This window comes from Orbicella franksi, chromosome 2 (genome assembly GCF_964199315.1).
Source record: "Orbicella franksi chromosome 2, jaOrbFran1.1, whole genome shotgun sequence".
In the NCBI taxonomy this organism is placed as follows: Eukaryota; Metazoa; Cnidaria; class Anthozoa; order Scleractinia; family Merulinidae; genus Orbicella; species Orbicella franksi.
This window is the reverse complement of record NC_138146.1, coordinates 34,261,667-34,285,393: the sequence shown is the minus strand read 5'-3', so window position 1 is coordinate 34,285,393 and position 23,727 is coordinate 34,261,667. Positions and strand designations below refer to the sequence as shown.

The 23,727-nt window shown below is 36.5% G+C and overlaps 2 protein-coding genes across 4 annotated transcripts; one reads left to right on the top strand and one right to left on the bottom strand.

Annotated features, from left to right (window-relative positions):
* Nucleotides 1–373: 373 nt before the first annotated feature.
* On the bottom strand, nt 374–8,702 carry LOC145479485 (uncharacterized). 3 transcript variants are annotated; one of them, XM_081457864.1, is made up of 9 exons: nt 8,651–8,702; nt 6,997–7,213; nt 5,414–5,474; nt 5,202–5,262; nt 4,565–4,642; nt 3,103–3,195; nt 2,805–2,870; nt 2,260–2,310; nt 374–1,756 (listed from the first exon to the last, which is right to left on the bottom strand). In XM_081457864.1, exons 2-9 carry the CDS (start codon nt 7,136–7,138, stop codon nt 1,631–1,633), a joined length of 678 nt encoding a protein of 225 aa, XP_081313990.1. In that variant the 5' UTR covers nt 7,139–7,213; nt 8,651–8,702; the 3' UTR covers nt 374–1,630. The 3 variants fall into 3 exon arrangements, with proteins under 3 accessions (XP_081313990.1, XP_081313988.1, XP_081313989.1); XM_081457862.1 differs by lacking the exon at nt 8,651–8,702 and adding an exon at nt 8,121–8,196; XM_081457863.1 differs by lacking the exon at nt 8,651–8,702 and adding an exon at nt 8,117–8,162.
* A 576-nt stretch (nt 8,703–9,278) lies between these two features.
* On the top strand, nt 9,279–22,018 carry LOC145479486 (ras-related protein Rab-13-like). The gene is made up of 8 exons (XM_081457865.1): nt 9,279–9,461; nt 9,572–9,632; nt 11,566–11,629; nt 12,083–12,160; nt 13,788–13,883; nt 15,811–15,876; nt 19,765–19,812; nt 21,101–22,018. The coding sequence occupies exons 1-8, from the start codon at nt 9,344–9,346 to the stop codon at nt 21,218–21,220; spliced, it is 651 nt and encodes a 216-aa protein (XP_081313991.1). The 5' UTR covers nt 9,279–9,343; the 3' UTR covers nt 21,221–22,018.
* The last annotated feature ends 1,709 nt before the right edge of the window (nt 22,019–23,727 follow it).

Sequence of the window (23,727 nt, the reverse complement as noted above, 5' to 3'; positions counted from 1 at the left end):
TCCAACCTTTTTTTTCTAAATTGTTCCATTGTCATCTGTATTTCAAGAGCATTCAAACCTTAATTTTGATTAGTGCCTTGTTACTTACTGCTTGTGGATGTCCTGTGGCTTTTTTTTTTCATACTGTATGGGCATTCTTTAGTGTTTTTCACATTAGCATAAGACTTGTTTACTCTGTAACCATATAAAAAAACGGGTTTTTACAATAGTTGTTACCAAAAGTCATCAGAGCTACTGACAAATATGAAGAAACGTTCCTTAATTTATATTGAAAAAGACATTATATTTCTAGCCCTGTTGTAGAGATCTATATGTCCAGCTATAATCTTAATCTCCATTAATTGAATAACAATATTGTTTCATTAATAGACTCTTTGACAATAAAATTGTTATGCTTTGCACAACCTAGGTACAGATAGAATTCCCAATTATCTTGGGATATATATGATATATGTCCTCTGAGTATTAAAGTGCTACTGTGACCAAAAATCAATTCTACTTTTTCTTTGTACTTCAAAACTGTATAACTGAACCACTAAGTGACCGAAGTTTTAAGCCTTCATTTCAAAAAGACACTTGTTTATTTTGACTGAAATTTTCCTAATTAATGGTCTGCCATTACTAACTTTAAATCTTGAGAGAGCTGGATCGAGGATAAGACAACGTCAAAGACTCACTAGTTTAAAAATGCAATGCGTGTGCACGTGCCTAAATTAATATGCAGCACGGGAGTTTCGAACTTTCAGACTTTTAAACTCATGTTTTGCATGCACCATAAGCTGCGTTCACATGCTCCAATTTTAAACTAGCGAGTCTTTGACATCATCTTATCCTCGATCCAACCCTCTGAGGTCCAAACGGTCAGTCTTGAATGTGAAATAGCAGAAACTTGCACTCCTTGAAACAAACTCGAAATCCGAAACTTGCACTCAAAGAAAACAACCTTTGGATAAAATTCAAAGCTCAAGATTTTGCCAATCAGGTGTCAAACACGCTTTTAAAATCTGAAGGAAAAAGAGGAGTGAATTTTTTGATCATAGTAGCACTTTAAGGGGGAAACTTATTGCAGTATTTTTTTTTTAAATAAAGTGTTTGCCACACTTGATGCAATTCTTCATATGCTAGTTAACTCTAATTTGTAACATGTTTTCTGAAACCAATCAGTCTTCTTTTTCTTCTTTTGTACTAAATGTTCGGTAGCTTCTTTCCACCTTCATCAGAGCTACCATGAAGAAAGGTTCCTACAAGTGCTACAAACTCATGTGCTGGAATATAAGCACAGAAGAACGGTTTCCTCTTATCAAATGCTCCCTCATGCTTGCATACCTCTGATTCAACATTAAAAATGACCACAGCATGGGGTTGTGGTACAAGCAGTTACTGACAATCCTTTCTACATTGTAGCTCTGATGAAGCTAGACAAAAGCCACCAAGAATTGAGTGAAAAAGAAAAAAAAACAGATTGCTTCAAGAAAGTTTCTTGAAGATGTCTAATAGTGTTCGCAATACTAGTAGCTGCTATTTTGTAAATTAATATTAAAAATCTTTTAAGCAGGAAATTGTTATCAACCCCCTATAATAAAGTTAATTTGAGCACGACATAGTACATAATTTTTAAACTAATGATGAATTATTTGGTATAGCAGCAGCGGGTAGAATTCCTTTGTCTCTTGTCTTTTGGGTAATCAAATGATGGCAATCTTATCCCACCATCTACCATATCAAAATCCTCCCCGACTTGATCGTCATTGACAACCTAAAATTAACCCATAATGACAAATATCAATCAATGGGAAGTACACCTTGATGGACATTTAACATTAGCATTGCAAAGATAATAGATTGCTAGGATAATCTTGAATCAGGAGCTACCTGTCGATTATTGTCATTCCTGGTCAGTATATCAGAATTCAGATGTAATTTCCATGATTCTCAGCAATTCAAAACAGTTCTCTTACTAGTATTGAGCAGTTACTACTGGCAGATACTAAATAACTTAAAAATTAGTTAGACCACAAGTACAGTCCCTCTTTCGCTTAGTCCATTGAGTATAACCAAAATAAACCTCTGGGCAAAAAATTGTCATGCAAAATCGGCCAAGAATTTTACGCAGCGATTTATTTATCTTATAAGTTTTCTTTTGTGTCATGCACAATGGACTGAGTGAAGAGCCTGAGGGGAGAGCCAGTGCTATAGAAACTAGAGTGAAATGCTAACCTCTTGAGCCACCACACTGCAAAATTTAAAAAATATTCTTACCAGATCAGGATGATTTGCAAACTTCATGTTTTTTGCAAGTTCTTGGAATACCTATAGTACACAATCAGATGACCCACACACCATTTAGGTATTTTTTTAGATTTTTGGGGGTTTTGAAAATGAAGTATAGCATTTAATGTATGATAGGAGCTAGTCACTAACCTTAAATTAAGTTTTAAATTAATGTTTAATAGCTAATCTCTAGTTGCATAGCATGTAGTTTGATAAATTCACTAAGTGATTTCATGGATTGTATTGTACTAATTTGTACATATGTACTTATTCACTTTCACATTTATATTTCCGTCATGTTGTGTCCCCAATTAGCAGCAATGCTAAATATCCCCAGACACTTTAATAAAGTTTTTGTTGTTGTTGTTCATAATTCAGTCAATCTTTGATAACGCAGATGCACTTCCCACACACTCATTCATGATCTGGTCTTCATGGTTTATCTCTTTTCACTTGCTATTTTTTATTACACTTTAATTAAAGAGTGGTGAAATGAAAGTTATTAATTCTTATATCACAAAACGTTTGTTTACCGCTTGAACATTCTCCTTTGTTTTTGCACTTGTTTGATAAAACTTCAAACCAAGCTGACTTGCAAACTACAGGGGCACAAAAAAGGACACTATTAGTACACTAGAGAAATCCTGAAGATATATGCAGGTCAGAGTTCTAACTTCAATTACATCCTGGATTTATTCTTGACAATCACTTCTGGCTGGGACTAAAAAAAAAACTACTGATCAATCCTGCTATTAATTATTATTAAAAAGACCAGTAAGTACTCATATTATTTTACAAGACATTTTTTAATTACATGTAGTAAATATTTACCTCCTCTCCAGTACGAGTGTCTACTTCCCACCTTTTTTCATCAAAATCACATTTGTTGGCCACTAAGATTACTTCTTCATACATTAGCTCATGCTACAAAAGAAAATTTAGATTTGTTGATTTTAATCTACTTTAGTTGTGACTTGGCAACCTCGACACTTGCATGGGCCTCTCCAAACTGTTTAAAGTATGAAGTGTATGATGTACTGTATATCAGCAAAGGGATATCAATAATGGCTCCCCCCAATGTGATGGATGGGGAGAGGAGAGAGACAGGTCTGATATGTCTTATATAAATTTCTTACATTTCAGTTCTACATTTTAGTCATGCTCTGAAAGTAAGATTATCAGAGGCTAATAATGGACAAGAGGGCTATACTGGGTGAATATCTGCCCAGCCTCCAGGGTCTTGCCCACTATCCAGAGTACAAATCAAGCATAGAGAGGTCCTGATACATGAATTGAAAGACTAGTAGGTCAGTATTCTCCCCTTAAGTTCCTGTTAGTGGAAAACTTTACAATTGAAGGGTTTCATGCAAAAAGGGCGTATATCGCTTTTTGGGCCAATTTTCATTTTTTGCAGGACCGAGCTAATTTTTGGCAGACTGACTTGTTTTGACATGAAAGCATTATTCCGTAATTGTTTTGTTGGTTTGCGCTCTGTTTAGGAGAAACAACATGTGCAAAAAACTCAGTTTTCCAAGGGCATCTTTTGGAGATCTTCTGCTGGACAAAAAACAAAAGAAACCTTTTGTTTTGCTAAATGATGAAGTAACCAAAGCGTGGCACTTGCCGCTAGTTGTTCGAACTGATACAAGTTTTTAATATTCATATAATTACGCTAATCGCTCATTGTTGCTTTGTTAGCGCAAGTGAATAAGGCACTGAACAGGCTGGATTTGAGTTTGTTTTGTCGGACACCGGTTCGATACGAGGTCAGCCGATTTTTTTTCCAGTCTATATTTCTCTACTACTTTCAAAAATCAAAACATCTTTTTTAAAAAAAAAATGTGCTGTCAAAGCTGCTAAAAGGAAGCATTTAAGTTTGCACCACGTCGAAATCCACCTTTGAAGGATTTGCTCCAAAAGATGCCGCTTAGAGAACTGAGCTTTTTTGCATACGTTATTTCTCGAAAAAACGAAGCGCAAATCAAAAACAATTATACAATGATGCTTTTCATGTCAAAACAAGTCAGTCTGCCAAAAATTAACCAAAAATTAACCTGCAAAAAATGAAAATCGGCCCAAAAAGCGATGCCCTTTTTGCACGAAATCATTCATTTAAGACAATTGTACACATAGACCAGGACTAACAATAAAACAGGTCACCCACGCATATCACTCAATCTCTCCAGCCTTATTATGTTAAGTACACCAAGCTTGTCAACAATATTTTTATTCTTGCCCAAACAAATGTTGCAAATTAGATTTATTTAATAAAAATTTATTATACTGTTAGTACCTTATTCATTGCCCTCAGCCAGTATTGAAGTTGATCAAATGAGCGAGCATTTGTAATGTCATAAACCAATAATACACCCTAGAAAACGTAACAATTGACATACAGTCATAGACTTCAGTGCCAGTCCTTTACAAGAATTTATACCTAGGTATTATCCACCTCATAATTATTTACTACTTTTAATGATTTATTGGCCAATCAATTCCACTACATATGTAGATACATAACAGCAATGAAACCTTGGGACAACCCTCCAACAGTAGTCTGCTGTAGTCGAGTAATAAGAAAATACTTTTAGTTATTTTTAAGTTTTTATCACAGTATGTTTGATTGCTCTGTCAGTAGAATGATTTTGATTTGCTACAAATCTGTTTTGAAAGAAGATTTCTTCTTAGCTTGAGAAAACATGCATGCTTACTGACTTAGATTTCTTTCAATATGAGCTCATTTTCCATTCCTCACAAAAGCATGATGAGAGTCTCTGCGCCATTTGTTCCTCCCCAGACTGCTCTTGCCTTTTTTTTTTTTGTCCAATAACCCAATCCGCAACCTGCCACAGGCTATTATAAACCTGCCACAGGCTATTATAAAAATATATATTAAATGTTAACAACTGTTGGTCAACATTGCAACTCACCTTTGTGCCCCTAAAGTTCATGGCAGTCAGGGTTCTGAATCTCTCTTGTCCTGCTGTATCCCTTAGGTGGAAACAAGCCAAAACATGCATGTACTGTATTAAAACAATTATTACTCTAAATCAAATGTTTTGCCTAAAAACCTAACAGTTACGTGTTTCTTGGAATATAGGGTTTTAACAGGTCTCAATGACATATTATAAGTTTCACAAACCATATTTGTAGGCGGACACGAACTCCATCCATAATGGTAATGACATTCACAAAATCAATTCCTGATAAGAGAAAAACAAAAGCAAACTAAATTAACATTAATAAAACAATTATTTTACTAAGTATTTACTCTAACTTATTTTGAGTATTTTTCTTTTTTTTTTTAACTTTAATCATGATTCACACTACTTACAACACTGGTACATCTACTTACCCAATTAACATCAGTAATACAACTACTAATAATTTTACAGTAATAACTATTTACAACAGTAAATACAACTACTTACACTACTTACAATACAATGCAGTTACAAATGCTACTTACAATACTACTATTTGAGTATGGTAACCAGGCTTTGATGACAAATTAACAAAGAATTTATCAATGAAGCTAAAGTAAATTTCAAGTTACGATCTAGTTAGTTAGTTATGTATAAGACTAGTTTTATTAAATAAACTTTATTTCACTGTTCATCTAATGTTGAATTGCAAACAATGTATGGTAGTAAATTATATGTTCTTTGCCATTACCTCTCTGAAATAATGTGAAATAAATGCTTATTTGGAGGAAAGGGGTTAAAAAGTAAAAACTTTGGAATTTCGATTGCAACTTTCATGAAGTATTCACAGGCGAGTGATGCATTTCAAGTGCATTTGAATTGGTTCATTACAAAGATTTTCAAAGTTAAAGAAGGTTACTTAACAAAGGTCCCCCATGGTTTTCCTGTTTAGGAACAGGTTGGGGAGTAGTATAATACATGTATTAGCCTGACAGTCATTTTCACTAGCCCCCAAAAATTGCTCACGGGCACAATAAATTAATTCAAAATAGAATATTATATACAATTAAAACTACAATTTCAGTTGATTTCTTATTGACAGTACTTCATTCTGCAATTTGAATCTTATTAAAGTTTATACCCCTGCCAAAAACCTTCACCTGTCCATCAAGTATGAAAAAAGTATGCTTGTACTCAGGGTTCAGGACCATACATTACTGTACAATCCACAAGAAGGACTGCTCGACAGACAATCATGGACAAATTTGCACTTTTGGCACTTTTGCCCACACGCCAGACGCAAATACAACTTCACCTGCCTAACCTCGCCCCCCATACGATGTTGGAAACTACTACCTGCAATTTCTTCTCATTTCAACATGGTATTGGGTGGCGAGGGGGAACAGTAATGCAGCCCTTTTCTCAAACTTCAGTAGTAAAACACATACAATTCGTTAAATAACATATTAAGTGTCCCAAGGACTTTTGTCCACAATCATAGAAACTGAAGACCAGCAATAAGCCATTTTACAGTTGTGTGCTTAGTTACCTGGCCTATAAATGCAAGCAAGGCTGGAGGTGACCTTGCTTTGACACAGACCTCTCCACTTTTCTCATTAAATGCCAATTAGTTAGGATAAGAACAGCTTGGTTTCACACAACAAAACCAGTGAGGTTTGTATCAAGACAAGGTCACCTTCAGCCTCACTGCCATTTAAAAGCCAGGTCACTAAGCAGACAACTATCAAATGGACTATTAAGTCAACTCAAGTGTTACTTATTAGCTATAAAAACTACTCACCATACGTTGGCATAAGCGCTGAAGTGAAAGGTTGATCTGGCTTAGAATAGCATCTTATCAAAGATGATTTGCCAACTGCTGATTCTCCAATCAGCAGAACTTTGTAACTTAAGTCATAATCTTTGGGCTGCGATGACATCATTCACTTTACATCAAGTATCACCCATTCTTATCACCAAACAAGTGCTGCCCAAGGACTGACTCCTCTGTGTCTGACCTAACAATAAGGATACAGCCATAGGATTGTGTCAAATATGATACAAACCTAAGAAATTTATCATCTATACCTATGTATTAAAATACTGGCATTTTGGACCTCAACCTGTAAACCTCACTCACACTCACTCACTCACTGCCTTGTCATGCTCAGTAGCACATAAGGCCTCGCATTCCTTGGTATTAGAAATTTCAGTGGCAGGTGAGATTTTGACATAAATAACAGTGATTATCATTTGATGCATTATTTTTTAAAATGGCATAGGTGTCCAATTACCACAGTTTGTAATTGGATACTTGTTACTGGAAACCAAGGTGATCGCACAAAACTGCACATAAGAAATAAGGCAGCTAAGAAACATTCATATTAAAGAAAAGTTGCATCTGTTCAGAATGAAAATTGAATAAATGCAGCCAGAGTTATGGAATATCAAATTAAAAATAAACAATCAATGCTGCAGTAGTTGCTGCACGCACCCTAACCAGCCATGAAAACTGCACCTAGTCTCATTTATTGGGCACAAAAACTCAAATGCGATAGCCGTTCTACTACCTTGTCAAAATTTTCAGCCAAAACTCCTTGTAATAATATATAATTACAGCATGGCAATGCAGGATGTAATTAGGCAGACTTATATTCACATATTCAGTCCTAATAAAATTTTAAAGCATATAAAATTATTACTGGAGATTTCCCGATTCAAGAAAAGTGAAATTAAATACTGTTTACAACAAATATTTCAGGTTTCGTGATGAAGATTTCCTTTTCTTCTATAAAGAATAACCAAAATCATCTTGGTGAGATAAAACAGCCAGCAAATCGTAGGCATGAACCACAAACATAAAAAATACATAGCGAAAATAGCTAAAAGACCCTTGCTGAAAGTAGCAAATTGTAGCTTACCTACCGGCTGCATTAACATAAACTTCCGTTTGTCCCCAGAAATAACTCTGAGGATGTTGAATTTTGTTCGCGCTGAGTTCACGCTCTTATTGGTTGATTTACAGTCACGTGAGTAAGTAAAACGAGACGAAGGGTGCTTACCATATTTGTCAGAATAAACCGGTGGGAATGACCGTTGTATAATGGTAAGGGTTTTTCTAAAATCAGCAAACCAACCGAACGACCTGAGATGGCGCTTACCATTTGCAATTCGATTTCTCGTAATTGTTTTCGGCTGATGAGAGGTTGGAAACTGGAAAATTTACCAAATGGTAAGGAAATTTTCGCCGTTCCGTTCCGAACGGAAAAAGAGGACTATCTCTGAAGGTAGTCTACGATTTCTGAACGGATTTTCCGGAAAATTACTGTTCCATTTGACTTTCAACCGAAATTTCCGGATTTTTTTTGCTAAATGGTAAGCACCCGAGAGTGCCTTAGTTTGCAGTAGCCGTGAACCCTTCCAACCCGGAGGAACTGCCAGAGGTCAATACATACCTTGTATCTTTTCTTATCCACTTTCGCGTTTCGTCAATGTTCTTTAGACTCGTCAGACAATTTTTTTCAACGCAGAACCCAGAGGAGCCATAGGGATTCAGTCAAACTATCACGTGCTTTTGCTGAACGGAATCAGGTGATTACTTTGTGACACCAGATTCAGTTCTGACTTGAATAGAATATGACGGGGACTTGGCGGCGTGATTTGTTTGTTTACATTTTTCATAGTCGCCTCTCAAGTTTTTGTAAGATCTTTTAAGTGGGAAAAATGTGTTTCTGTCGTTCGTGTCTCGTTTTGCTAATTTTTGAAGAATGAAGCCGCTGGTTAAATCAGTTCAAACAGCGAACACGAAAGGCAAGCTAGCAACAACGCGAAGGCAAGTCACAGCCGACCTTCCAGTACTTTCAAGAGGCTAAATTTCAAGTAAGCTTATATTTGATCGAATTCTGACTGCTGCTGATTAAATAAAATACCTTATCCGTGACATCGTCTTTAACTGCTACTGTAAAAAGATGATTAAAAAATACTTTACTTTGCTAGTTCCCGATCAAGGAATTTTTTTTTCCTTTCGTCACTTGAGCCTTCCCACAAGTCTTTGCAAGTAATCTCTAGTCCCAGGACCTCACTAAACCTTGTGTAAGAAATGATCGAACATTGAAGCGCGTAGAAATTTTCGCAGGGTTTCTACAGGAATGCCACCAAAACAGACTGCTAAAGTCGTGCTTATCGGAGACAGTGGAGTTGGGAAGTCTACTATTCTATCATCATACAGAGGAGAACGGTTCAATCCTTGCTATGTGCAAACTCGAGGTGAGATGCAAAATGCTTTAATTGGTATCAGCACCATCAGCTTGATAAAGAAGGGAGGTTTTAAAAGTTGACGTAAAACTAAGCTTAAATGTTGTTCAATTGTTTGGCAGAGCGAGAAATTAAGCATGCCATCGTACAAGTGGGAAAAGTATCCATAGACCTTCAAATATGGTAAGCAAAGCGAACACAAGAGTATATAAGTTGAATTTAATAAGAACAGTTACAGACTTATTACTAACAGCTTTTCATCCGGTAATTTTTCCTTGAAGTCGATAATTTTCTCTCTCAGTGATCGTCTAGACTAAATTTAAGCTTAATTTGCTAATTTAGAGCAGATCGAATATCTAAAAGAAAGTTTGAAATAATTTTAGCGCATTGTTTACAAGTTGGTCATGGTATCATTTTAACACGTCCCGTATTTCCTGGGGTATCCAATCGATGGAAACCGATGATCGGAAATTGAATCGATCAATCAATAACAATCGATGAAATTAGTTAATTGGTATCGATTGGTATCAGCCAATCAATGACCAATCAATAACCACACAAAAACCGTTCATCGATTGCTATTGATTGGCTCAGCAACCTCGAACAGACTTCACGCATGTTACCTGTCAGATTATCCGCCATTTTTAGGAAGCCTTGGGGACGAAATTGGTAAGAAAAATTCCAACCCAGTCTTCTCAGTGGAAAGAATATACCCCATTACACGTGTACTTGAATTACCCACTTGCCCATCATTGCCTTTCCGTATTATAATGTCTATGCAAAACGTCTGGGTAGAGGCTTTCTTGAATATAAGGTGCATCGTCAAAGGTATCATCATTGCCATTTTGAGGTGAACGTTGGTGAAGTGTTAACTGCAAACAAGAAGAGGGGAGAACGGGGAAAGGCATTTAAAGTAATTGTGAACCATCGTGGACAGCTCGGCCACCTACAGTCCGAGCTTGTGGATCCTCTTTGGCCACTACATGCAGATATTTCTGTGTTGTTCTCCTGTTAACATTAAAATGAAATGTGTTTACAATTACTGTGTACAAAGTGGTGTCTTTTATGCTTTGATTCCGGTTCCGTCAATCTGCAACCAATCAATACCAATCAATACCAATTTATCTAGCGATTGGTATAGATAATCGATACCAATGGATAACCACACGAACCTTTGCCATCGATTGGTCATCGATTATCAATATCAATCCATTAATTGATATTGATTGGTATCGATTAATAGCGATTGTCATTGATTATGGGTTCCATCGATTGGACATCCCAGGCGTTTTCAAAGAGAGAGGAGTGATCGAGCTAGTCATGGAGCATTTTGTCACAGCTCACACCATGACGTAACCACCCAGAAAATCCATTTTAAAAAGTTAAAGACTGTTAGGACAGCTTGCATTTTTTTGAAAGAAGAGTGTTACCTATATACAGCACTTCTACTGAATACCTATATTTTTCTTGGGGAGGTACAAGGGTCAGCTTCTGTAGGGGAAGGTCAGAGTCTCACCCCCTGGTACACAATGAAGTGTATTTGTGGTCTTTTTTACATCTTTTCAAAGGTGTAAATAATTATGTGAGTCCTATTTATCCACATTATCTAATAGCATACTTTGTGGAACATAGAAGTATATAATATAAAGTCTTGCTAACCAAATTTGACTCTTCATCAACTCTGGTGCCATCATAAATTTAGCTGAATGGCTAAGTTCTCCTGTAACTGGAACATCACTGTTGGAGATGTGACCGTAATATTTTAATCTATGTACCCCTCCCCTCCTTCAGGGTTGTGAGTATGTACATTGCCAAAAGTTGCCTAAGTTACATGTAGGTACAGTACCTTCAGGCCATTTTTCACTCAGTCGTTTTGCATGGAAGATGCATGAAGGTTATGACTTTACTTTCGACAAAGATACTTTTTACACCTTGCAACACTTTGTGGCTTGGTTATTTTATTGACCTCTAAGGCTAATTTGTCTCCAATTTTTGATGAATAGTATAATAATTTTTTAATAGTAGCAGGCATCCATTTGCGTCTGTCTATGCCTGGGGTTTTCAGCTTTGAGCAGGATCTTCTATTTATTTAACACGTGCATGTCTTGGTTAACAGGGACACACCTGGTAATGACAATTGCAGGACAATCACAGCTGCATATATGCAGGAAGATGTGAAAGTATGTATTACGCCCTTGTTACAGAAGCCATGCTGGCTAGTTCTTAAGGGGGCAGTACAAAAGTCACACATTTTGAGATAGCCCAGGGGTGTAACTCAAAGATTTTTTCCATACGCAAAGCAGGCACAATTTTGCACGGCATTTATTTATTGCTAGACAGTATACTTCATGAAAAATACCTTCATCAGTTTGGCAACCATCCCACCAGAGGGCATATATACCAAGCAAGCTAAACTACATGCAAATATGGACAGGATTATAACCAAAAATAAGCTAGTCAAAGTATGGTCTGACAAACCTAAGAAATATTGCATGGAACATGGAGCAGGAACATCACATTTGGTGATAATAATAATCCATGTTAATTGTATCATGGTTCGTACACCCAACTGTGACATGACTGCTTTTTAGTGATTAACGTTTGCCGGCTTTAACTTGCTTTTCCTATTTTAGGGAATTATAGTAGTGTTTGATGTAACTTCTGATGATAGCTACTTTAATGTGCAACACTGGATCAAAACAGTCAAACAGGTAATAATTATTATTCATGAACAGTGTGTTTCGCCTTTCAATTTTATGGTATAATCAGTATTAAAAACTGGATCTTTGGATAATGCAATTCGAGAGTTTTCATTGGCTTAGCCATCATGGGTTATGAGCCATTATACCATGCTCTGCAAATATGATAAGCATGTGTGTGAGTTTTTGGGGACATTTTTATTTTTTGTTTAGTCTAGATTTCTGTATTTTCGCCCCCATTTTTAATAAAGGAATTATTCTACTCTTGCCTGTTAGATATGAAATCATTGTTAATAGCCAATGAGGCACATAGCACCATCTACCATCTCATATCCAACGACTACTCGTGGAATAATTTTCAAATATTCACTATTAATCAGTGGTTGGAACTGATTACCTTTCCATAGATTGTTTTTGCATGGAGTCATCATTTTCTTAAATCCAAAACTGAAGAGCCTCCAGAGTTTTTATCCTTATCAGGCATAAGAGGGGGTAAATTCTGTCTACAATTTTTGAAGCTCAATAGTGTGCTTCGTTTGGAAACCAGCACATTTTGAATTTCAGATTTATAGCAGTGCATTTGCCAAAACACTCACTTATCTCATCAGGGATCCATAATAATGTTTTTCTCCAAGTCATTGGCTGGGCAAGTACTATGCCAGATGACATACTTGCCCTGGCATAATATTACTTCCCATTCACATACCATGCGATGCACTTTGGGATGAATACAATAAGGCAGAACAACGTTTTAGTTTCATATGTAATTGGAGCGCTAATCAAAGGAATTACTCTTCTTGTTAAGAATTAAAAGAGAAAAAAAAACCTTTTATTAATTAATAAATTTTGATCAGCAAGGCTGAAGATGTCCATGGCAAACAGTTTTTCAGTTCCGTTATTTCTGAATCACGGTAACGACACAGTACTGGAAACAATCAGTACCATGAAATCCTAGGGGTTGCAACAGAAAAGCACCTAAAGGGAAAGTTTACTTTTTTATTATTTTCATGTTACCAGTTTCCCAGTACATCATGTCTGTAGTTGCAGCTGTCGGCAGACACAGAAAAACCAGGTACAAATGAAAACCAAGGTCTCTTCGACTGCCATGAAGGCTGAAAAAAAATGCTTTTGCTCTTCCTGCTGGTATTTGGTTTGGTTTTCCTAAGTGTTAACATTACTAAATGCGATATCCTGAACAAAACAACCAAAACAGCTGATGCGATCGTGCCCTGTGTTTTTCGCAGATGCAGATGCAGTACGGAGCATCTGTTCAGCAGTTGACAAAATGAAAATTGAGCCTGCAATGATATCATTCACACGTCATCCAAGATGGTGGACCAAAATGACTATTTTATTGCTAAAGAAAGCTGTAAATCTTTCTCTGTTTTCTACAAGTTATCCAAATGGATAACATTAAACAAGTGGTCAGAATGCAGAATGCATGTATTGTTTTGGTCATCTCTATGATTCTTTAGTTGTCACTGATGACTGGACAGCTGCTAATATGGATCCCTGTCTCACGGTTTTTAGCCTTTTTGGAAGTTAGAGCATTAGGAAAAGTGCTTAATATGTAAATGTAGATAACCAAATGAAAGTAAGTTCTATTTAGAAATAGCATTTATTTGTCTGATGGTTTTAGTTTGCAGGAACTGAGAATGTCAAGTTTGTGTTTGTTGGAAATAAAAATGATATGAGTGAATGGGGAAGGAAAGTCTCACAGGAGTCTGGAGAACATGTATGTCATTTTCCTGATTGTATTGGATATAATAACGACACACAGTAATCCCAAAAGAAGTAAAATTATTTAACTTCATACCAAGCTGAGGGTACATTTAAGCTTTCTCCAAAAAATGTCAGAGCCCCTTTGGAGATCTGAGAGCTGACCTAATATGTGCACCTGAAGGCCACTGAGGAACTTTGCCTAAGACTGTGGTCTAAGAAAAATTTCCAGGAGTCCACTGAAGGTTCTTAACCACGAATTCTGGGTGCCCAGCACTTAAAGTGCCTATAACCCCCCCCCCCCCCCAATTATTTTTTATTAGGATTAAATCTTTGTGTCAATGCCACAAATAGGTTCATTTTTGTTTAAAACCACAATTTTTTGTGAATTTATTTAAGTCTGGATTATTTAGCACGTGGCTGAGGTCAATGGAGACTGGAGCTAGTGATGTCAAACAAGGATATTGGCACTAGTTTTGAACTGAAAAGAAGAGGAGTAGCTATTGAAGAGTACTGATGAATTTCCATAGTATGTCAATAAAATAACCTTTTCTTGGCAATCTTAAACATATATAGTTGTTTAGATGTATTGCACATTTATCATCCAAACTTCATCAGATTCTAAACTCTGGAAGACTGTTTCCAGGAGCTTGTAAACACCAGTTTGTATCGTACTCATTCCACAGGGAATGCAAAGCTGAACTAAATAAACCAGAATCGTTTTGACAATTTTTTCATGCCCACGTATTAATTTTTGTGATGGGTATATGTTTAGATCAGTAAACTATACACAAGTGCAAAGTTTTGATTTGATTATTCATGTTGTGCGTGTAAACAGACTGAGAAGATTTGAAACTCTGACTCAAATCAGCAGTGGTCACCAGAGTCACTTAATTATATTTAAAACAAAGATAATAATTATTTTGAATCGACAAGATTAATTTCCTGGAATTCTACCAAATTCTGTAACCCGAATGAACCAAAGCCCTTGTAATTATACTTTCATCAGTATTCATTCTTCACTGGAGACTCGCCAATCAATCAAACCTGACTATGAAAACTTGATCGGCTCTCACTGTTTTATATGCATTTTCTTGCTCAGAATAATGTTACAACAACTTGAGGTGAGCAAGTATACGTGTGTGAATGATCTCCTTGTATGATGGCACAAATTCACTAGACCCAGATCCTTTTGACTGGTTCCTCGCCATGGTAATGGTTGTCATTATGGCATGCTTTTTCATGACTTTGAAAATTCATGTAAAAAAAATCGTGGTTTTAACCGAAAGCAAAATATTTTTTCAGTATTATGATCAAGAATGTACATCAATATTGTTTTGGACTAAAAAAATGGGTGGTTATAGGCACTTTAGCATATATGAAAAAAGCAAGTTTTTCCAGTTGCCCAACGTCAATAGTTGTGGCCTGTGGCACCCAAAGTTGCCCAAAGTCAATAGTTAATGGCCTGTGGCACCCAGGTACTTCTAGAGCACAGCCTTGTTGCCAGAGCTTATCCCAGTTTTTTTTAGCATGATGTGATTAGGAATATGATATTGCCATTCCCTCAAGAGGAATGTTTGGACAGGCAGCCCCTACCTCACCACCCACCCCCTCTCTACATGTAATATTTGGGCAGGTTTCCCTAGCTAAACAATTATTATTGCTGAAACCAAGGTTACACTGTTCTATTTGGTTTTCTTCCTTGGATTTTTGGAATTGTCGGTTAAGTGGTTCACAGTTTGGAAATTCAACAATTTTTTTAATTTTCCACAAACTTTCGCCCCCAAAAAATAATTCATGCAATGTACTATCTGCCCCTGTTTGGATAGTTCTGGAGTTTTTGGTTGAAATAATACAAAGCATTCCTGGTTTACATGATCCATTGATCGTTAGAAAAGGAAATTACTGTTACCAATATAATTAACATTTTCATTTCATTTCAGTTAGCAAGACAACACAATGGTGTATACATTGATGCAAGTGCAAAGACGAAACACAATATAGATCAGGTACATTATTCAGCAAGTAGTAAGATGATTCCAAAATTTAAAATATATATAAACAATAGCCTCCATTTGACGCAAAAATATGCTCGCAAATTTTGTCTGCAGACATTATCTGTTCCGACGAGCGAACAGTTTTCCAAGAGTATAGCTCGAGGAAAACTGTGAACTTTGAACAGATAATGTCCAAAGACAAATATCCAAGCATATTTTCAAAGTCAAATGGAAGCTATTGTGTTTATTATCCTTCAAATATTTTTTGCAACATGTGCAGTTTTGAAAATAAATTGGGGAATATTCTGGGGAATATTCAGTCATGTGAAGCGTTTAGACCTATCACACCCGAGCGAAAATCTTTGATGGATTATAATCAAAAATAGTCCACACCTGTCCAATTTCATTGATGCTTGGCCCCCAGTGACACCACTGCGTGCATGGCTTGTCAAGTAAGTTTGCCAGAGTGGTAAATAGCTTCAGGATTTCTTCTCAAACAGTTTAAGGCCTGGGTCAGGAATGTAAAGCTATATCTCTAGTTATATTTGTTTCACCAAGCTGAAATTTTCCCTGATTATAAAACTCGGTGGCCTGCCTTGCCTTAACATATTAGTTTGATCACGTGAAGTGTCACATAATCATTTTGTTAAAATTTGGTAAATCAGCAAATTGGTGGCAAATTTTCATTCTATCGATCAATAAATGAGCATTTTCGATGCAAATTTAAATTATATACCTTATTACATTTGAAATGATCTTCCTTAATTTCAGGTTTAGAAGATATAAAAGATCAAAAGTGGAATTTTGTTGAAAAAAACACTACCTTTCACCCGGTCTATAAAATATTTCTGCAAAAAGAGGGACATTCATTCTAACCATGAGAGGACAGAAATAATTCAGACACCTGCATCTAAAACATGTTTTTTGTTTTTTTTTTCACGGAAAAAAAAGGTGTTTTTATTTGATGATACCGGTATTACCAAAACCCACCACCAATTCCTCCTAACCAATAACGGTTATTTACCGCTAAACATCATGTTACATGTCATGTGACCTGTCAGGGACACCAATTCTACTTGAAAATGTTCAGGACATTAAAACCTAACTGTGTGCTGAAATAATTGATAAATTATTTTTACCGGTTAAATCCTTTGACCCAGGCCTTAAACACTTTGAGTTGTAAGCAAGTTATCCTGATTTTCCTCTCTTTTAATTCAAGCAATCCTTTGTTCTGTAATACTTGTAAGTATACACCAATAATCATTATATTTTAGCATTTAGGTTAGTAATGCATGCAAAGTGGACAATGTGTACGGACTTCTATTTCGCTGTAACACTGCACAGACCACAGAATCCTTAATAGTAAGGAATCTCTCTGTGACAAGAAACAAAATTATCATTCTATGTATTATTTGTTCCTCTCATTGGCCGAAAGCCCACCACGTGACCCGTAAATAACTACCTAGAATTAATGTTATGCTCATGCGAAGTACTGTCTAAATGTGTTTTGCTGCAAATAATATTCTGCTCATGCACTCTTGTGTGAAAAATGGCAGATCGCCTCCCTGAGCTGTCAGAGAGTGATTTAAATAATATGGAAAGAAAACTTGGTGATCAAATGATAAGGCAATATTAAATTGAATTCGGTTTATTGCAAAATATTGTGATTTTCAAGTGTCTTTCACATGAATTATTTTTCTTGCCAACTGACACATCACGATATTCTGAACAACCTCATCTGGCAATAGTAACTGTTGTTCTCACACACCACAGGTAGCTATGTCAAGCTGACCGCTGCCACCTGACCTTTATTGCAAAATCAAAGCAAATTATAAAGCTAATTACAAATCATAGTGTTACGACTGGAAATGACAAAGAAAGTTCAAGGCTTGCATGTTATACTGGCATTGCACATAAAAACGTAAAATTTTTCGGTGGGAAAGTCAGTAATGGCAGATGCAACAGAAACAACTGCCCGCCCCCTAGGTCACATGACCTATACCCAAGTCCCAGAGGTGTGTGAGAAAAAACATTGTTCACTTATTTTATTTCACTCAGCCAGTAAAAATTCACTGTTAATTATTATTAAGTGATTACTATTAATGGAAACATGGTAACCCAATACAAGCACTTCTTTTATAAATGATATTGCCCTAGACTACAAAACAGTTGTTTTTTCTTCCTTATTCAGAAGGCGCGAAGCACCATAAGCTTGAAGGCATGAAGCGGCGTAAGCATGATCCTCGCGTGTGAAGCGCACAAGTCTACACTCACTCCAGACCCTTCGTTCGAAATTTGCCTGCAGATTTTGCCCGCATTGCTCATGTTCACCAAAAATACTACTGTTTTGTTGTCTGATATTGCCTATTTTATATTTGTTAGTACTGATTGGCCCAATTTGTATTTTTTTTTATTTTATTTTATTTTTATTGCAATGCACACAACTATTGACACAACTTTCATTACAATACTTTACTTTACTATACATAATAAACAGCCTGACTTACAGTATAACACAACTAATTCACATTCACTCACATAAACACACCTAGGAACAAGTTTACATAGCAAAGTCCTACTATTTGAGCCCAACATATTCTTAGTTATTCAACTACTTCTAGTATTTATATTGCCCACTTCTTCCTAAACATATCTAAATTATTATTTTTTGTACAGATGTATTTTTCAGTCTTATACTTTAATTTGACTTTTGATTTAAAACCTCGTATATTTAGAAGTTCGTTATTCCTTCTACACGCCCATGAATAAATTTTTCCTATAAATAACAGATAATTAAGTAAGTTCCGGTGTTAGAAGACCGATTAATATATCCTTCAAATTAAGATGTATCTGCTGTTTTGTCAAAGATAAGTTATATACTTCGAAATCTTTCCAGAAAGAAATTGAATAAGAGCAATCATAAAAGGAATGCTGCATTGTTTCTGATTCACGTTTGCAGAAAGAACATAGATAATCTGCAATGTACCCGATTTTGTGTAATTTGGAATTCATGTAGAGTATAGAGTTCAATATTTTGAACTGAAAGGCCTTGACATATGGCTCAAAAGCAACTGAATGGGGAAGAGAAAAAGCTTTTTTCAGTGCCTCATCAGTTAAATTAGATTGATTTCACACTTTTCTCGCGTTATTAGGAAAGCAAGCCTTTTTACGGACAAAAAGAGAGTAATAGTCTTTTGATTTCTTTTTAGTTACATCAAAAAGGCCGCAGTCAATTTTGAAAGATGGATTTAGAGCTGTATAATCTGGATAGAGATAAGCATTCCTTAAATCGAACGGTACAGAGTGACGAAGACCGGTCCATTCCAGAAAGTTCGTCTTCTGTATGTGTTTTGCGATTAGCTCATGAGAATCGATGTTGTTAAGATCGAAACGCAAGTCTCCCACTGTCTGAATTCTATAATTAAAGTACCTTTTATAAAAGACTGGTTTGTTGTTTATTCTTATTTCCTGGTTATTCCAAATTCGGTAAAGCCAATTAGTTTCAACTGCATTATCTTTCCGAAATTCAGACCACCATTTCGATAACTCCATGTAGAATTGAGAACTGATAGTTAAGTCTTTGACGTCATAGTTGCGATTAAAAAGAACCAGACCACCTGTTTCTTTTGGAAGATATTCTAAATGATTTTTCCATGCGCCAGAATTATCGCCAAAGATTCTTTTCAGCCAGGCGAGACGGTGAGATTTAATCATGCTCTCAATATCAACCATTTTGATTCCTCCTCCTTCATAACCATTTATCGCAGATTTTCTCGTTACTTTGTTTTTGTCTTTCCATAAAAAAAACTGTAAATCAAATGGTTCAATTCTTTAATTATATTTTCAGGGGTAGGTAACAAAGATAACAATTTTTATTCTTGGTCATTTTTGTCTCAACAGATATTCAAAAAAATGGCAGAAAGCATCTTAAATGTTGAATTAGATATGGTGAGATTATTCTTAGAAGAAGACCTTTTAATTTACAAATATATTTATATATCTGCAGTTCACCTTGTGTACAGTATCCCTGCTTCCAGTTGGTTCATAGCTCATTCAGTAGAGCATTGCATCACTATTGTAGAAGTCTTATCTGAACCCTGTTGAAACAAACAAGCATCTGCCCTTTCATTGAAACTAGGTGCAACTAATTAAGATTCCCTATTGACATGGAGACATTTTTCTCGCAAGGGAAGTCCCTGTCAACAGTTTTATTTTTTATCTAAAATGTCATTGGCATGACAAGACCTTATGCTATACAGAATTGTATTGCAAAGTCTTGGCACTGCCCCCAGGGGGGAGGGGGGTACTCCCACACATGGGCTATATGGGTATGTGCCATAGGATAGGGTAGGGTTTTTGAGGTTCTTGGTCCTTAAATAGGGCATCATTTTTGCCCCTGTTGGTATCGTGTTCCTGGTGTGATCCTTAGATAGGGTACCTAAATTAAGTCAGGTAAAATTGCAGTGCATAAATGCCCAGCTAAACGAAAAGCAATGTTACAGAAACGAGATAAAGTTGATCTTAGTTTTTGTTTTTCCCTTCAGTACGTTGTCATTTTTTGGGCTTTGGCCTTAAATAGGGCGCCATTTTTCGTGTCCTTCATCCTTAAATAGGGTCAGGGCCGAGTTTAAGACCCTTTGCACCCTCCCCCCCCCCCCCGCTCCCTTCCCCTGGGGCACTGCTACTACGAAGGAGGAAACCTGATAGCCATCTTGCGATAGGAGGTGAACAAAATGTTGTACAGCTTAACCAATCAGATTTCAACATATGCTTTTCAACAATTTTTGCTGACAGTGGACAGCAATCTTTTTCCAAGACATGGCGATAAAATCTCTGCCACAATTTTTCAGTTTGACATCACAACCTTGTGCATATGTGACGTATTATATACCTCTTTTATGGCTTCAGTGCACTAAAGTATTTTTTTTTAACAAAACCACACCATTATATTTGTATTTCAGTTGATGAAATTATTTTCTTTAGGGTTTGACTTTTCAAAGTTATGTTCAGGATCAACCACTAATATAGCCAAGGAGGTGACCATCGACCATAGCCTGTTGTAATTAACTTACTAATTATGTTGGATTGGGAAGAAACCTTTTATGTGAGGGTTTATTTTCTCTCTGTGGCTTTTTATTACCTCGCCCAATTTTCTTTATGCTAACGTTTTTTCTGAGTAGTGTGTGCTTTAGCATGTTTATCATTTTCAATGTCGTCTTTTTTGTTTTCCTTTCAGCATAGTACGTCTACCCGCGAGTCTGAAGTAGACGATCTTAGCCAATCGAACGGAGGAGTGGGTGAAGGAGGAGGCAATGAAGGAAGGGGTGGGGGAGGGTTTCGTTGTACTGTTTTATGATGATGTACAAAATGATAGAATGGTTTTCCAATGGCATATACAATCTGATATAAACATCAGGGTAATTTAATCAATACAGTGAGTAAGAAAAGCGCGGGAAAAGTCACGTGCACATAGTGATTGGCTTCAACCTTTTTAGCTGATTGGCAGATAGGATAAAATGTCTATTCTCTGAGTGGTTAGAATCTGTCAGTTATGTTGCACGGTTTTCTAAACCCATGACAAAACTGATAACTGCAAACGCCAATTTAAAATCAAACCAAAAACCGGCGAGGAAGGCCTTCGGAAATCATCTCTATTGAAAATTGAATTTCATATAAACCGAAGAACCCCTGATCACGGGTCAATTGCATTCGCACGAGGCGTGCAGGTTTTGTCCAGAGATTCGTGTTCGTTTCTGGGCAAAGTGAGATCTAACACGCTGAAAAAGGAATCTGATTATTAAATGGAATTTTACCGCAGTAGAACATTTATTACGTATATATAAAAAAGAGAAGGTGAAAAAACCGTAAACTTCAATTTTGTCTGCCAGTTTCGTGGGGAATTATTATTGTCGAGTTAAATTTGTGTCTCGAAGAATGGTTGGTGTTAGTGTTGTTTTTTTTTAATTAAAATTGAACGTCACAAGGCGAATGTGTAGACAATAAAAGGCTTTCCAAATGGCTTTTATATTTATAGAAAGAAACGAAGCTCAGTGTGGGAATTAAATTGATAACAGCGAGTAACTCCACAGGTAGCCTTTGGTATCGTAAAACATTTTGTCAACTTTTTTTTTAATAATTAAAGACTAATTCAATTCTCTGAGTGTTCTTTAACTTAATCGAGTGGTAGAACGAAAAATTCAAAATATATAAATAGATAGGGGGGAAGGGAGAACAAAAGCTGAGGAAAGATTTCTGAAGAGTGAGTCTCTCGCTCCACTTCGGTCGCCCCAAAGTGCTCAGCGCCATACCGACCGGACTGGAAACTAAGTGAGCTGTAGTGATTATTAGACGGTTCCAGGCCTAGGCCGCCTCAGACCTGGATTTCTGGATTTCCTATCGGATTTCGTCTTAATTTTCCAACTGGAAGGGGACGGGGGTTATTTGAATAGACCTTACCTCGGCTTTGGAAGCTGACTTGACGGGTAGACAACAAGCGTCCAGAATTAGTGTTTGTATAGGAATCCGATGGCAAATAACTTTCTTGAAAGTTGAATTCTGAAAAAGGCAAAGTTAACTTCTGTACAAATGACAGCATCTGAGGGATGCCAGAAAACGCCCAGCCTTGTGTTTCAAGTCGGCGGGGAAAAAAAAGCTATTAGACTGAGGCAAATGTATGGGAAATGAAAAATGGGACTGGACACTTTCCAACTTCCCTCAAATTGTGTTAATGCAATCTTTGAATTAATGCTTTACCAAAAAAATTGGACTGGCGATTTTCCAAGAACTAATGCTGATTAGTAGAATTCTACTAGCGTACTAATGCAAATACTGCAATCTGGTTGGCTGAGCTATCGATCACTAGCAGCCATTTGAGTGCAGTGGCTGAAGGTGTAGTAGGAAATTCACAGTTTCTTGCCATAAAAACTCAAATCTGTTAAAGAAAAACTGATTTGTGCGCGTACACAACTGCAGACTTTACTTGACTTCAGTGCCCGTGAAATTTACTACTACGTGGAGGAAAATATTGGAAATTGTTATTTGAAGGCCGAAATTTCAGTTACTATTCTACTAGAACAATAAGATTATTCGTCCTCAATATCCGTGCAATATTCGCTCTCACTTTCTACGAGGTGACAGTTGATTGGGGCCTCGAGAAGCACTGTACGGGACCGCAAATGATCCCGATCAAAAAATAAGGAATGGCATGGGAATTGGCGTACGTGAATACCGAGATTTTATGAAAGCCGTCTTAAATAATTATTATGGACTTCAACTTGCTTTTTTTCACACTTTCTACTAAATTTTTTGCCAACTACCATCTGTATGAATTGCACCACTCAATCATCAAAACATGACTTGGCTTGCCTTTCTTTGCAATTCTCAGTAAAATTATGACCAGATTCGATTCAATACAACATACGCTACATATCCTCCTTTGCTAAACATTGACATTTCGGTGTTATAGTTAAATCAAATTTTATCAGCCATTCTGACGGGATCAATCTAACCATGAAACAACGATTACAGAAGATGCTGTCATCTGAGTAGACCTACAACGCTTCATTACTCTGTAAAACACCTTGTGTGTAGCACTCAAATTTTCTTCCACATTTTGGACAAATTTATTTTGTAATTTTTCCTTGGTCGTATTTTTCCTTTAATTCCTCGGGAATGGCTTAGTAGTTGAATATTTTAAGAAGCCTCTAGCTCCAAACTATAGTTATGAAATTCAGCTTCATGACCAAGCAAGGCCATACCGCCAGTGGCTTGCGCTTCGTTTTGACAATTAGCTAGATAGATGACATTAACTCCCGTTTCACGTATGTTTGAGGATGTTTACAGGCATGGGTTTTTCTAAGACAA

Coding starts and splice junctions, on each gene's coding strand:
- LOC145479485 (XM_081457864.1), bottom strand. CDS start 7,138: ATGATGTCATCGCAGCCCAAAGATTATGACTTAAGTTACAAAGTTCTG. Junction 3,196..4,564: donor GGCTGAGGGCAATGAATAAG/GTACTAACAGTA, acceptor TTTCTTTTGTAG/CATGAGCTAATGTATGAAGA. Junction 1,757..2,259: donor TTGCAAATCATCCTGATCTG/GTAAGAATATTT, acceptor GGTTAATTTTAG/GTTGTCAATGACGATCAAGT.
- LOC145479486 (XM_081457865.1), top strand. CDS start 9,344: ATGCCACCAAAACAGACTGCTAAAGTCGTGCTTATCGGAGACAGTGGA. Junction 11,630..12,082: donor ATATGCAGGAAGATGTGAAA/GTATGTATTACG, acceptor TTCCTATTTTAG/GGAATTATAGTAGTGTTTGA. Junction 13,884..15,810: donor CACAGGAGTCTGGAGAACAT/GTATGTCATTTT, acceptor ATTTCATTTCAG/TTAGCAAGACAACACAATGG.